The 14,321-nt window shown below is 34.3% G+C and overlaps 1 protein-coding gene across 3 annotated transcripts in view; it reads left to right on the forward strand.

Moving 5' to 3' along the window:
* LOC6051573 (troponin C, isoallergen Bla g 6.0101) overlaps positions 1 to 14,321 on the forward strand; it is a 38,731-nt gene that overhangs the window by 18,199 nt on the left and 6,211 nt on the right. For all 3 annotated transcript variants that reach the window (XM_038263639.1, XM_038263640.1, XM_038263638.1), the window contains exon 2: positions 540 to 567. In XM_038263639.1, the coding sequence (XP_038119567.1) occupies positions 540 to 567 (28 nt within the window). The remainder of the gene's footprint in view (positions 1 to 539; positions 568 to 14,321) is intronic.

Raw genomic sequence — 14,321 nt, forward strand, 5'->3', positions numbered from 1 at the left:
AGCCGAAAGTCACCTCGTCAGCATCCTTGCCGGCAACTTTCGGAACATCCTTTTATTTCTTTTTTTGTTATTTTTTCTGTGTGCCCCCCTTTTAATGCCCAAAACAAGGACTTCCCCGAAAATCGAATTGTCTGGAGAGAATAAAGCATGCGGCCAAAAAAGTTGGGGATCTCACGTGGTGTGGAATATAAATGAGGTCTCAGCGATTTTTTTTTTGTTGACCAAATGTGTTCCAAAGTACGTTCCTTTTTTTCCGACAGGAAAATGGGGATTTGCTGGCTCTCCTGGATGGAGAGACTTTTCCGACAGTTTTTTTTCCTACGAGCAAAGGTGTGTGGTGCACACAGGGATAGTGTCGAAGGGCAAATCCGTTTTTGATTAGAGAGAGATCACCGAATGATTGGGAGCTTGTGTCTGGTTTGGTTCCTTAACGAAAGTGTACTGTTCTGTTGGTGTTTTTGTTTCGTTTTTGCTAGAGTTTAGTGTTTTGAATTCAAATTTATGCTAACTCTTTCTTTTCCTTATCTTTATGCTTACAGGAGGATCTTGACAAGCAGCAGCTGGAACGTAAGTGTTGCGGGATTAGATGAGTGGATCAAAAGGGCTTTCAAGACTAAGGACTTGGACGTAGGAGTCTCGACGAAACTAAAAATGATTTAATTTATCCAATCAAGTAGACACTGAGTTTAACTTTACGCAAAACAATCGTCAACTCAGCTCACTTCTGAATGAACTCAACTTTACGCGTCCAATGTTGTGGCTTACGCACCCCCAAAATATCAATTACACCCGAAACCGTCAATCACCTCTTTGGTGACCCACTAAACGACCATTAAATCGACTGCAAATTGTTTCGTTTTTTTCAATTCCCAGCAAAAAAAAAATCGCAGAGACTGCAACACACAGGATGTCCCACAATGATGGGGGTCCAATAAGTTTCGCCAAAACAAGCAATAAAACATCGTCGGGGGGGCGAAATTGTCTAGCTGAGGCGACGATTAAATTCGCATTGGCGAATTTTTGAGGTGGAGTTGTTGTTTTTGCTGAGTTGCAGCAGCAGTTGTGGGCAGTGGAATGTTAGGCAGGTTCTTAAAAGTGTCTTCAATTTAAATTACGGATTTGACTCAGAAAATAAAGACAAGTTAAAAAAACTAGAAATAAGTTTTTAACTTAGCAAAATTATATATGTGAAAAAAATTAAATGTAATGTCTGTTTCATAAAAAAATAAACTAAATTTTCAGTCTACGCTATTGGTCAACTGTATCTACATTGAACCTTTTTTAAAAGGGGTAATTCTCCGCCAACTCACACAGCAGTTGCCCCGACCCCTCTTCGATTTGCGTGAAACTTTGTCCTAAGGGGTAACTTTTGTCCCTGATCACGAATCCGAGGTCCGTTTTTTGATATCTCGTGACGGAGGGGCGGTACGACCCCTTCCATTTTTGAACATGCGGAAAAGAGGTGTTTTTCAATAATTTGCAGCCTGAAACGGTGATGAGATAGAAATTTGGTGTCAAAGGGACTTTTATGTAAAATTAGACGCCCGATTTGATGGCGTACTCAGAATTCCGAAAAAACGTATTTTCATCGAAAAAACACTAAAAAGTTTTAAAAATTCTCCCATTTTCCGTTACTCGACTGTAAAAATTTGGAACATGTCATTTTATGGGAAATTTAATGTACTTTTCGAATCTACATTGACCCAGAAGGGTCATTTTTTCATTTAGAACAAAATTTTTCATTTTAAAATTTCGTGTTTTCTAACTTTGCAGGGTTATTTTAAGAGTATAACAATGTTTAACAAAGTTGTAGAGCAGACAATTACAAAAATTTTGATATATAGACATAAGGGTTTGCTTATAAACATCCCGAGTTATCACGATTTTACGAAAAAAAGTTTTGAAAAAGTTGGTCGTCATCGATCATGGCCGTTCATGGTCACCCGCGACAGACACGGACGACGAAACGAAGAGAAACGCAAAAAGTAACTTTTTCAAAACTTTTTTTCGTAAAATCGCGATAACTCGTGATGTTTATAAGCAAACCCCTTATGTCTATATATCAAAATTTTTGTAATTGTCTGCTCTACAACTTTGTAAAACATTGTTACACTCTAAAAATAACCCTGCAAAGTTAGAAAAACACGAAATTTTAAATGAAAAATTTTGTTCTAATGAAAAATGACCCTTCTGGGTCAATGTAGATTCGAAAAGTACATTAAATTTCCCATAAAATGAAATGTTCCAATTTTTTACAGTCGAGTAACGGAAAATGGGAGAATTTTAAAACTTTTAGTGTTTTTTCGATGAAAATACGTTTTTTCGAATTCGAGTACGCCATCAAATCGGGCGTCTAATTTTACATAAAAGTCCTTTGACACCAAATTTCTATCTCATCACCGTTTCAGGCTGCAAATTATTGAAAAACACCTCTTTTTCGCATGTTCAAAATGGAAGGGGTCGTACCGCCCCTCCGTCACGAGATATCAAAAAACGGACCTCGGATTCGTGATCAGGGACAAAAGTTACCCCTTAGGACAAAGTTTCACGCAAATCGAAGAGGGGTCGGGGCAACTTTTCCCGATTTCGTGTGAGTTGGTAGAGAATTACCCAAAGCACAGTTAGTTTCATGCTTTTTTGCATAAATCTTAAGCAATAAGAACTACAAAAATTTACACAAAATGCAATAAAAATGTTTATGAGTGATCTGAAAGAAGGTATTCTGTGAGCCTCAATTCAGCAATTCCCCACGAAAACAGCATGATTTGAAAGAAAAAAGTTCTCCAATAGGGTTCAAAAATTTTCTGGGGGTTCTTTGGCCAAAATAATTAGACCCGTATTTATTTGTTTGTCCATTAGGGTGACCTTCGCCGTGTTAGGGTGGTCCAAAAAATTGCCATTTTCGTCGATTTTCGCAAAAACCACTTTTTTCAAAAAATCATATCTCCGCACCATTTAATTCGATTTTAGCTGTCTTGGACGCAAAAGAAAGGTGATTAGTTTGGCTTTTTGGGAAAAATAGTAAGAAGTTTCAAAAATCTAGCTTAACATTTGAAAAGGTCGTATGCAAACTTAAAATGCTGTTTTGAAGGCCTCGGGACAAAACAGCCTATGTCTGAAAATATTTTTGCCGGATTCCTCGGAAAATTTTACATAACGACAATATTTTCACAATTTTCAAATCAAGACTAACATTTCAAAAAGTCCAAAAATACGCCACTTTGAAATGTATGTCTTGATTTGAAAATATTGTTTTCGAAAAGATCGGAAATTTTCACGATTTTTTAATATTTTAACTTTGTAAATCGGACCATTAGTAGCTGAGATATCGAAGTTAGAAAATTGTGGTTTGTTTGGGTGAGACTTAGAAAACATCAATTTTTCTGTTTTTAAACAGACATGGCAATATCTTAGCAACTAAAGGTCGCATCAACAAAGTTTAAAATAGCAAAACATAGAGAATATTCTCAGCTCTTTAAAAATATTTTTTTCATTAGTGGGCAAACAATTGCACTGATTTAAAAAATGAAAAATCGTGACTATTTTAAAAAAAGTCACCTGAAAATGGCTACAACTTAAAAACGGTGCCCTTATTCAAAATTTCTTTGCAGTACTTTTTGATTGCAAATTTGATTTTACATCGAAAAATGAAATTAATTTTTTTTTCAATTATTCAATTTTTCGAAAAAATATCAGTATTGATTCAAAAATTCATAACTTGTTCAAAGATTTTTTGCACAACCTGGAAATTTCTGAAATGTTGGCATTTAATGTCCTCTAAAACATATATAAAAAAAAACGAAACTATTGGCACTACGCCCCCCGGGGCATGTCCTTCCTCTAACGTGGGATTTCTGCTCCAGCGCCTCTGACGAGACAGGAGAAACCGGGACCGACGTTTTACTTCACCATCCGATAGAAGCTCAGTGGATAAGGCGGGAATCGAACCCGCGTCTCATAGCATCATCGGGATCGGCAGCCGAAGCCGCTACCCCTGCGCCACGAGACCCACAGCATGATTCGTAACAAAAAGTTCTCCAATTGGGCCCAAATTTTTTCTGGGGGTTCCTTGGTCAAAATAATTAGACCCGTAGTTTTTTGTTTGGCCATTAGGGTGACCTACGCCGTGTTAGGGTGGTCCGAAAAATGGCCATTTTCATGGATTTTCGCAAATTCCACTTTTTCAAAAAATCATATCTCCGCGCCATTTAATTCGATTTTAGCTGTCTTAGACGCAAAAGAAAGGTGATTAGTTTGGCTATTTGGGTTAAAATAGTAAGAAGTTTCAAAAATCTAGCCTAACATTTGAAAAGGTCGTATGAAAACTTAAAATGCTGTTTTGAAGGCCTCGGGACAAAAGAGTTTATGTCTGAAAATATTTTTACCGGATTCCTCGGAAAATTTTACATAACGACAATATTTTCACAATTTTCAAACCAAGACTAACATTTCAAAAAGTTTTAAAAATACGCCATTTTGAAATGTATGTCTTGATTTGAAAATATTGTTTTTTTTTTAAAAAGATCAAAAATTCTCACGGGTGAGACTTAGAAAACATCAATTTTTCTGTTTTTAAAATTTTGCATGGCAATATCTCAGCAACTAAAGGTCGCATCAACTAAATTTAAAATAGCAAAACATAGAGAATTTTCTCAGCTTTTCAATTTTTTTTTCAATAGTGGGCAAACAATTACACTGATTTAAAAAAAAATTAAAAATCTCGACTATTTTCAATAAAGATACCTAAAAATGGCTTTAACTTGAAAACGGTGCACTTTATCAAAATTGCACTAAAGTTCTTTTTGAATTCATAACTTCAAACGTTCAAAGATATTTTGCACAACCTGGAAATTTCTGAAAAGTTGGCATTTGATGTTCCCTAAAGCATATCAAAAATAAAAATAAATTTAAAACAGTGTTTTTTTTTTTACAAATCAAGTCTAAGTGAGAAAAAGTTACCGTCATCAGGGGTGACATTGGGTCTGGGGGGTGAGATTGGGTTATACAAATTTCAGCATTTTTGTATGACCCAATCTCACTCCCCAGACCCAATGTCACCCCTGATGACGGTAAATTAAAAAATCTTAGAAAAATTTGCCGTTTATCATTTTTTTTCAGTTTAGTTCTTAGCCATACCTACAACGTTGCCGAAGACACCAAATCGATCAAAAAATACCTTTAAAAGATACAGTTTTTTGAATTTTCATACATCATTTTTGTATGGACAGCTGGCTTATTTATATGGAAAATAGTATGGACAAACTAATGATGCAGAGAATTGCTCTAATCGCAAAATACAACAGTGCTTTAAAATACTTTTTGCAATTCCGTCGTGAAACTACTTACTTTCCCTGTCATTCTTGAACGACGAAATTGCCTACTTTTCTGTACCAAAAATAACAGAACCGAATAGCAACACTTTTCAAAATAAATGCTGAAAAGTTCTACTTTTCAGCACTCAAATGGGTGCTGAAAAGTTGAACTTTTCAGCACTTGTTTCGAAAAGTAACACTTTTCAACATTTTTTTGATTTAAACGATTTATTGACAAAATACATTTTTTTCAGCACTCGTTGTATTTATTCTACTCGATAAACTTGTTGGATAAAAGTACGACTCACGCTGATGTTTTTTGCAACTTGTTTTTTTTATTATAGAGAATGGTCTGGAAAATGACACGATAAAAATCTGAATTTCAAACATACGATGTCTCGTAAACTATTGGTTTTATTTTCACTGTAAAAAAACCTTTGGGGTTTTTTCCTGCTTTTCTCAAAAGTATTTGAAAATGTCAATATTATTTCTTTTTCCCATTTTTAAAATGTAAGGTTTGATCGAACAAATCAATTATATTAATAAAAGCAAAAAACTACAAAATGAATTATTTTTTTTACATCGAACCATAGTTTCCAAGATCAAAAAATGTGGGCTTATTAGTTGATAAAATGCAATTTTTTTTTCAAATTTCTAATTGAAAACAGAGTATTGTTTAGTCATTTCAGATACCTTATTTGATTTTGAATCTCAAAAATTAAAAATTGATTATTAACATAACCTATTCGATAATTATAAAAATCACAGTTTTTCTTCAAAACAATATAGCTCTTGTAACAGTTTTTACACAGTTCTTATTTCAAGCGTGAAAATTGCCCCCAAACGAACAAAAAAAAAAACAAAAATTACAATATATTTATCTGGAGGACTTACTTGTAGTCATTACGAGCAAAATTAAAAAAAAAAAACGATTTATTCTGTACCTATTTTTTAACATCTACACCAGGAGATTTGTTAGGAAATACTAATGACGCAATATGGCTTCATTTAACATAGGGAATATTTTTTTTTGTAAAACTTAAGAAAATAGGGAATTAGTTTTGCATTTTTAATTTTTTGCTTTTTTTTCTAAATTTAAAAAAATAGAACCCAAACTTTTAAAGACTTTCACAACTAGTTTGTACAAAATACACAATAACGAAATTTGGAATTTTTAAAAAAAGTAACTTAAAACTTCTCATTTTGACTTTTAAACAAAGCAGAACTTATAATCTAATCTAATCTAATCGAACACAAGCGTAGCCAGTCAGAAGAAAGCATCCTGAAAGAACTTGCGGTTAGATTACGCCCCAAGTCCTTTCTTGTCAGTATTAATAATTGCAGAACATCCGAGTTACCCCGAAAATGTAAAGCAAAAATTAAAGCTGCCAGGCCTACTGCGTTGCATTAACCGCAGAGACAGATTCTGTGAACGGAGCACATTTCACAGAATCATCAGGGGAGGAAGGATGCGTGGACATACCGCACCAAACGCTCCGAATCAGTTAGGTGTGGTGTGTTAGTGTTATTATATTTTTAGGGGGAAGTGTAAATGGAAAAAAATGGGGTTGGGGAAATCGGGATTGGGGAATGGAAAAGTGGGAAAGGGGTAGGAGGGTTATTGAATTTATAATATTGTATAATTTAGGAGAATATAATCAAATATCAAATAATCATGGAAAGCTCTCACCAAGACCCGAAAGTCTGACTCCAGGATCTTGACAGGACACAAGCCGGTCGGATGAAGTGGAAGTGTTCATTTAGCACCGAATATCTTCACTCCCAACAAATATTTCCGGATTCGCTGGTACAAATTGCTTCCCACTTACTTTTCGTGTTCCTGATCCTTGGCAGTTCCGAACGATTTGTCAATCAAACTCAATCAAACTTATTAAAAAAAATCAAAATGGTTAAACAATATTTAAAAAACATTCAAATTTTTGTTTATTTCTACCCTAGCCACCCTAACTCAATCAACGTTTGACACAATCAAATTTGACCAGCGGCGAACTTTGCTGGTGTTTTGCTTGCGTGGGACAAAGCCAAACACAATCCATTAAATAAAGCCCAAAACATGGGTTAGACTGGCGAATTGTTCGGGTGGTTTCGTGCCAAATTAGTATGATTTTGCACACTGGCACAATGTTGGTGGCGAGCAGGAAGTTTATGCGCTTCGATGGCAGTAAATTTTGATTGTTTTTTTTGTTTGTTTCTTGGAAATTTCGCCAACCCCATAATCGGGTCAGATTTTAAAGTTATTTATTCTTTTTTTTCTAGTTTATTGTAAAATGGTTTGCCAATTTGCCAAAACCTAATAATGTTCGCCTCAAAATAGTTTATCACCAACCAGTCCTTGAGCTCGTTTCGGATGAGATTAAATATCACTAATTTTAGCAGTCTACCCTTTCCAAAAATGGCGAATAATTATCAGAACTGCACCCAACGCAAGCGTTGAATACAAGCAGCTTAGCGCTAGTTTATCACACCTGCAGCAGTAAAAAGTGAACCATTAAAAGCAGCTTAAATACTTGCAACCCCCTCCGGGGAACTGTGGTGCTGGTTTTACGAGCTATTAGGAGCATAAAGAATGGTAGTCGTAAATGGTTGAAAATCTATTTTAATTTTAATAACTCTTCAGAACTTTTCTTAGATTATTGATTAAATTTAATTTGAAATTTGTCAGAAATTCATTTATCAATTTCTACCATTAACAATAATGTTTTTCTTCAAAACTTTTTAAAGTTTTGTTTAAAAACATCAACAACATGTATCTAAATGAACTTCAGCTGGACAAAATCTATGATTCTGCGCCACCTGATTGGGTCATTTGCGCCGCAGTCCCCCCATGTCGAACAAACCCCGAGGGAATCCGACCCAAATTCAGCGTGCAAACCACCTTCACGCCTGCCACCAATTGGCGGGCTCCCAAAGAGGCAGCGAATTCGTGACCTGCCCAGCGAAAGCTCATTTTAATTGTGGCTTCGCGTGTGGTCCCCCAAAACCTTCGCGGGGAATTAGGCGCACATTAAGAAATTATTTTCTTGAAAAAAAAATTGATTTTTTATTGAAAATAAAAAAAAGCTGACTTAATGTTTAAAATCTTGAAGAAATTATAAAAGTTTTCACTGTGCACTCCTAAACATGGCTTGGGGGAAGGTTTCTCCAGCCAGTGGCAGCTGAATAAAAAAGAAGTGCGTGTAGTTTCAGCCCTGTCGGGCTGACGACTCTCATAGAGTGTCAATTATAATTGACTTCTTTCTTTTCTTCTGCACATTTTTTGGACCCTTGGTCCTAAGGCGGTTCGCTCGACCACAAGCTTCCCTAAAAGCAAAAAAAAAAAAATGAACTTACTCATGACCGAGAAGAGAGAGATTACATAAACGATCATTTGAACTACATTTTGCGGTCTAGACTAATGTTGGTTTTTGCTGCTTTGCTTTTTGGACATGACAAAGTGTATCTCTTTCAAAGGGGCTGCCAAATCTCCTCCCCCCCCGTCTCCGGTTACTGGGTCACACTACCTCACCGTTTGATGAGACGTGAAATGGTCGTGAGAGTGCTGGTTTTGGGTTGTTTGGGCAAGCAATGCTTTCTTTGGTGCTTTTTTGGGTGAATGTGATCGATCGAAAGTATGAAATGGAAATTTAAATTTATGGAATTTTGTTTTAAAACTGTAATAATATGGTATATTGTAGATTTATTTTTAGAATAATGTTAAAACTAGTATTGTTTTTGGTAAAATTAGACTATTTTTGAGAAAATTGTAAAAATTTCATTTTTGGATCACCCTGACGCGGCATGAACCACCCTAATGACCTAAAAAAAATGTGTACAACTCTTTTGAGAAGAAAATCCTAGACCACATTTGAGGCAGATTACTGTTTGCGTAGGAATTGTGGTATTGGATCACCGTATGCATAAAAATGTTATCCAATAAAACACATCCGTTGCTTATCAGGATTTTGTAAGATTGTCAATAAGTTGTTGATATGTTTTTTTCTTCAAATAAAATAAGCTTGTAATCTAACTCAGGATTTAGATTTGTCAAACTGGAAATGGTCGTAGTTGGTGCTGAATATGAAATGAAAAAAAAAAGATATAACAGAATTTTAAAAAGAAAATTAGTAACCTCTTTTAATAATAAAACAATATAAATATTATGAAATAAAAAGCCAAAGTTTCAAAATTAAAAAACTGTTTTAAAATGTAAAAAGCTAGTTCAGTTGTTTTGCAATCATTAATTTAAAAAAAATGTAAGATTTGACGAAAACAAAAATTTCTGCGAAAAAATGCATTTTGCGATTTTCCGATGATAACTCTTTTTTAATCTTCTATATATATAAAAAAATTCGATGGTTTTGTTCGAACGCGAATCAGTTGAACACGGAACGTCGGATCGAGGCACTTTTAGTTGCGTTAGGTTCGTGTAAGCCCAAGGAAGGTTCTTAGGACAAAAAGTGGCAACTTTGGCCACTCTGGAACCGATTCCGGAAAATCTGCAGATTGTATGGAAAAAGTTGCGTAAACTCAAATTTTGATCATAGGAGGCTGATAAGGAAAGAGCTAAAAACGTCAACAAGCGAAAAAAGGAAAACAATTTTTTTCGGGTAAGGCTTGCATATTTCTAAAATTGAATTATTCCAACCAAAACATGTTTAAACTTCAATGCTTTCAATAACAATATACATTTTTATTTTGATAATATGATATGTTTCAAAGTATAAACACTTAAACAAAATAAAAAAAAATAATTACAAATTTTCAAAATACAGGAAATCAAACGATTTAAAATTTTATTCGCGTTTTAAGAGTATTTGGAATTGAATACTGGAAATTTTACACAATACCGTATTTTTCAAAAATACTCTCTAAAATGTTCATACTTTGCATTACGGGTAGGGTATAAAATTTAAATTTCATACGACTGATTTATTTAACTTTATCATAAATTTATTTGAGATAATTTTGACACATCTATTTTTTCAATAAGGAAGTTGTGAAGGTATTTTTAAAAAATGAAACTATAAATATTTAATTTTGTATTTATAATCAATTTTTGCCATTATGATTGGTTCTGTACATCAGAATTTCACAAAAATTTGAACTATTTTTAAATGATCTATGAAACTTTAAACCAGGCCTGCCCAACGTCCGGCCCACTGTCCGGATCCAGCCCTTGAGGCCATTTCATCCGGCCCGCGATGGCATTTTGAAAATAGTTCTATGACTAGCCCTAAAGGCTGTTCATGAAATACTCAATAAATAAATTGAGTTCCAAAATTAGAAATTTAAATTTTCAGATATAAAAAAAAAACATTTTTTTGATCTATTTTTGCTTATAACATTATATTTGGCTTATTCATCGTTTTGTTTGGATTTTGCCTTTGTCTTCTTTAAATTATTTTATTTCACATTTAAAAATTCTATATGTTTGAATTTAATTTTTATCATTCCTATATTCATATTTTCAGAGTCAATTATTTAAGCTGAAAAATGTGCAAAAAGACCGAAAGACACTAAATTTAAATTTCAGAACAACTTTTCAATGACAAAGTTTTGCTGGAAAAAAAGCTTTAAAAATCAAATTAATCATGTTAAAATAAAGATCGTTGCTAATATTTTTTAAATACTAAAAAAAAAACAAAATACGTCAAGAAAACTGGTTGATTTTTTTTCCATAAATTTCAATAATAAATAATAAGAAATTTTAAGAAATACGAATAAAAAACTACCATAAATTTATTTTTTAACGCTGTTTTAAATTTCGTGTCATAACAATCATTTTAAAATGTTTTGTAAAATATTTGTATAGAGATAGATTTGAATCCAAATTTCGATTCAACAAATTTTATCTTGTTTCGTTGTTTTTTGAAACTTGAAAAAAACTTGAAAGACGAAATTAGATTTTTTGTAGTCAATAATATCAGCGTATTTAATTTCAATCGACCATACAATTACAATACGATTTTAACCTTATCAAATAAAAATAAAATAAATAAACACATATTAATATAAAGTTATCATTGTTTTTCTTTCTTAAACTCAGGATATATGAATTTTATTTGTAACGCTACTTTATTTATTTGTTTACTTGAAACAACCTTACAATATAAACTTTATCAAAAAAAAAGTTTACTTTTACCAACATTAGTTCCGGCCCGCCACTGCATCAGAAAAATCAGATCTGGCCCACAGAGTCAAAAGGTTGGGTACCCCTGGTTTAAGCATAATTTCAACGGTCTAACTTTAGCTCAAAATACTTTTTTTCCATTTGATATTTTGAGCACTAGTTAGCATACTAATTGCAAAATATTATTTGTAAAAAGGACAGCTGTTTGCAAAAATATAGTTCCCTTCAAATTTCAACACAACTACTTTAAAAGAGGATTTAATGATTTTAAGATTTTAAGATGTCAAAGTTTATTATTCTCACGAAAAAAAAAAAATTGGAGGTGATTTACTGAGGATAGAACCGACAGAGACAAATTTATTTATTATTTTTTATGGTTGAGGGTCAATGATGTTAACAATAATTTGAATAAAATTAAAAAGCATTTGTTTTATTTTCGCTATGATCTTCAAAAAACAGTAAATGTTCATTTGATCTGAAATTAATAAGTTTTTATAACAAAAGAAATGCATTTCAAATTATACTTGAGCAACCACATCAAATAAAAGTTTTCTCAAATTTCCCAAAAGCACGTCATCTAATTACAAGTAGCTACTAAACCTTGCAACGTAAACAATCTCCCACCAACACACAATTCCCATGAAAATAAATTAACGATCCTCGCCAGCAAACAGTCCAAATTTTGTCCAAACAAACACCAACTACCTACTTCTCTACCCACTACCGGAACCTCGGATCTCGGAACCCCAAACAGTGCCAAGAACTGGTAAACACATCGTTCGCCACTTGTGAAACATGTGTTTTGCTGCTCACCGATTTCGACTCGTAACTCGCCCACTTTCGCGTAATTTCACTCTGCTCTCTCTCTCTCTTCCGCGGAAGATGCGCGCGATGCAACAAGATTTTCGCGCGATGTCGCGCGACATTTAGTCGAGACACGAACCACTGATCGTTGCAGGGTGGAGATCTTCTTCGAAGATCGCGGAAAAGGGTGAGGATCGCGTGGGTGGTTTGAAAAGGTCGTAATTTTGATATTTCTAAACTATTTTTTTTAGAAGTTGAGAGTTGTCATTCCTAATGATTGGTGACAAAATGCCGCTTAAGTCATCCCGCAAAGTGCCGCTTCTCTCACGATGCAACATAAATCCCGTGTCCGGTTGAAATCAGCTATAATCGTGCCCAGCGTTCCGTCTCTTTCCCTCACATTAGGAGATTTTAAAAGTGGATCAAATTTAGTTGGATTGCGATCTCTCAGTCCGGTCCAAGAGGAGTGCACTAAAAATAACATTTTCAGATCTTTTTTCACACGAGCGAGGTGGCATGCGGGATGGACGGAAGGGAAAATCTCGTTTTTCAATGGGACTTTATGTTTGCGGAGCACGTGTGAAATTTCCATGATGGTGGTGAGGTCGGGGAAACGCCGAGGAAAGAGATGTTTCGGTATAAATTTAAACCTCCCGGACAGGATTTGTTACAAAGAGCGCATTTTTGAGCGCAAAAAAAAAACGTTGCTGGTGTGGTGGATCCCGTGCAACGGATAGGAAATACCAACACACCGTTATGAATGGGCAGCCCGTCTGACTGGCGTTGTGTGCGATGAATAACAATCGACCGACGCGGCACCAGTGTGTTCGTTTCAATCGGTTGTATTACTGCCAGTTGCAGGATTTGGGGAGAAACATTTGGAGAGGGACTGAAAAGTTAATTCTGATATTTTTTTTATTAAAGATTTTTATCTGTAAACACAAATGTAAACAAATGAATAAAACTAATCTAAAAATTTGACATTTTTTCGATTGTTTAAATAATCCAAGTAGGCCGTAATTTTAGAAGTAAACAAGATTTCAAACCAACACCTCGACATAACCTGTCTGTTTACATCCAACGTTACGCCCTTTTGAAAAGTGACATTTGATTTTAGAGAGCAGAGAAAAGGCCAACTAAACCAAATCGGGAAAAGTGTAGCTGTCATATTGTTGACGTTATGCTTTATTGGCACATTTTTGACAATTCGGAAGCTATTTTTATTTTCATATTTTGTTCAATAAATTTGTCAACAAACAATTTGAAGAATATTGTCTATTTTCTTAAAATATAATGAAATCTTCGTCACGAGAGCACACAAAAATAGCTCCTCGGCTAACAGCTGGGTCTGGGTTGAGGTTTATTTTGATGCACCGAGTGCAACAAGTGCAACAACAGTGACAACAATTGACAAACAACCATTTTACGGTGGATCGTGCCTGCTGACTCCGCTGCACCTATGATATAACAGTTCACACGAGAGGGGAAATCTCTGCGGTAACATTTCGAAGAAGCGTAATTTTTTTTGGAATTTTATTTCAAAAATATTTGAAAGGAACTAAAAACACTGCGATTTGTTTGAAGATCATTAATCCGTTTTAAAATATTAGTCCAGCGTTGCATTTGCCAAATGCGGTAAGAGAATCAAGTGTTGATGGACGACTGTTGAGTTTTGTTCTTAAAAAATCAGCCGATCTCGTTGCTCTACATTGTTTGTTGGGAAGAAATTAGTAGCATTACAGGCCAAGGTTGACCAAGGTTGATGCACAACAAGTCAAAATTGGATTTTGATAACTTAATTTTGACCTAGCAATCTCTTTATGTTTTTTTATTTAAGTCAAATTGATTCAATCCAAGATCTGCCTCAGCCTAAGTCAAGTCTTTGCCAAAAAGTAAACAATTTTAAATTGATTTTAAATCAATTTGAAGCCTATTAAGAATCATGATTATTATCAAATAAAATTTATGTCAACAACCTCAAGTCAAGCTCAAGTCAACTTCAAATCAACTTCAAGTCAATTTCAAGTCAACAACTCAACTTGGAATCAAGTTCAAGTCAAGTTCAAGTCAAGTTC

Source organism: Culex quinquefasciatus, chromosome 3, assembly GCF_015732765.1.
Source record: "Culex quinquefasciatus strain JHB chromosome 3, VPISU_Cqui_1.0_pri_paternal, whole genome shotgun sequence".
In the NCBI taxonomy this organism is placed as follows: Eukaryota; Metazoa; Arthropoda; class Insecta; order Diptera; family Culicidae; genus Culex; species Culex quinquefasciatus.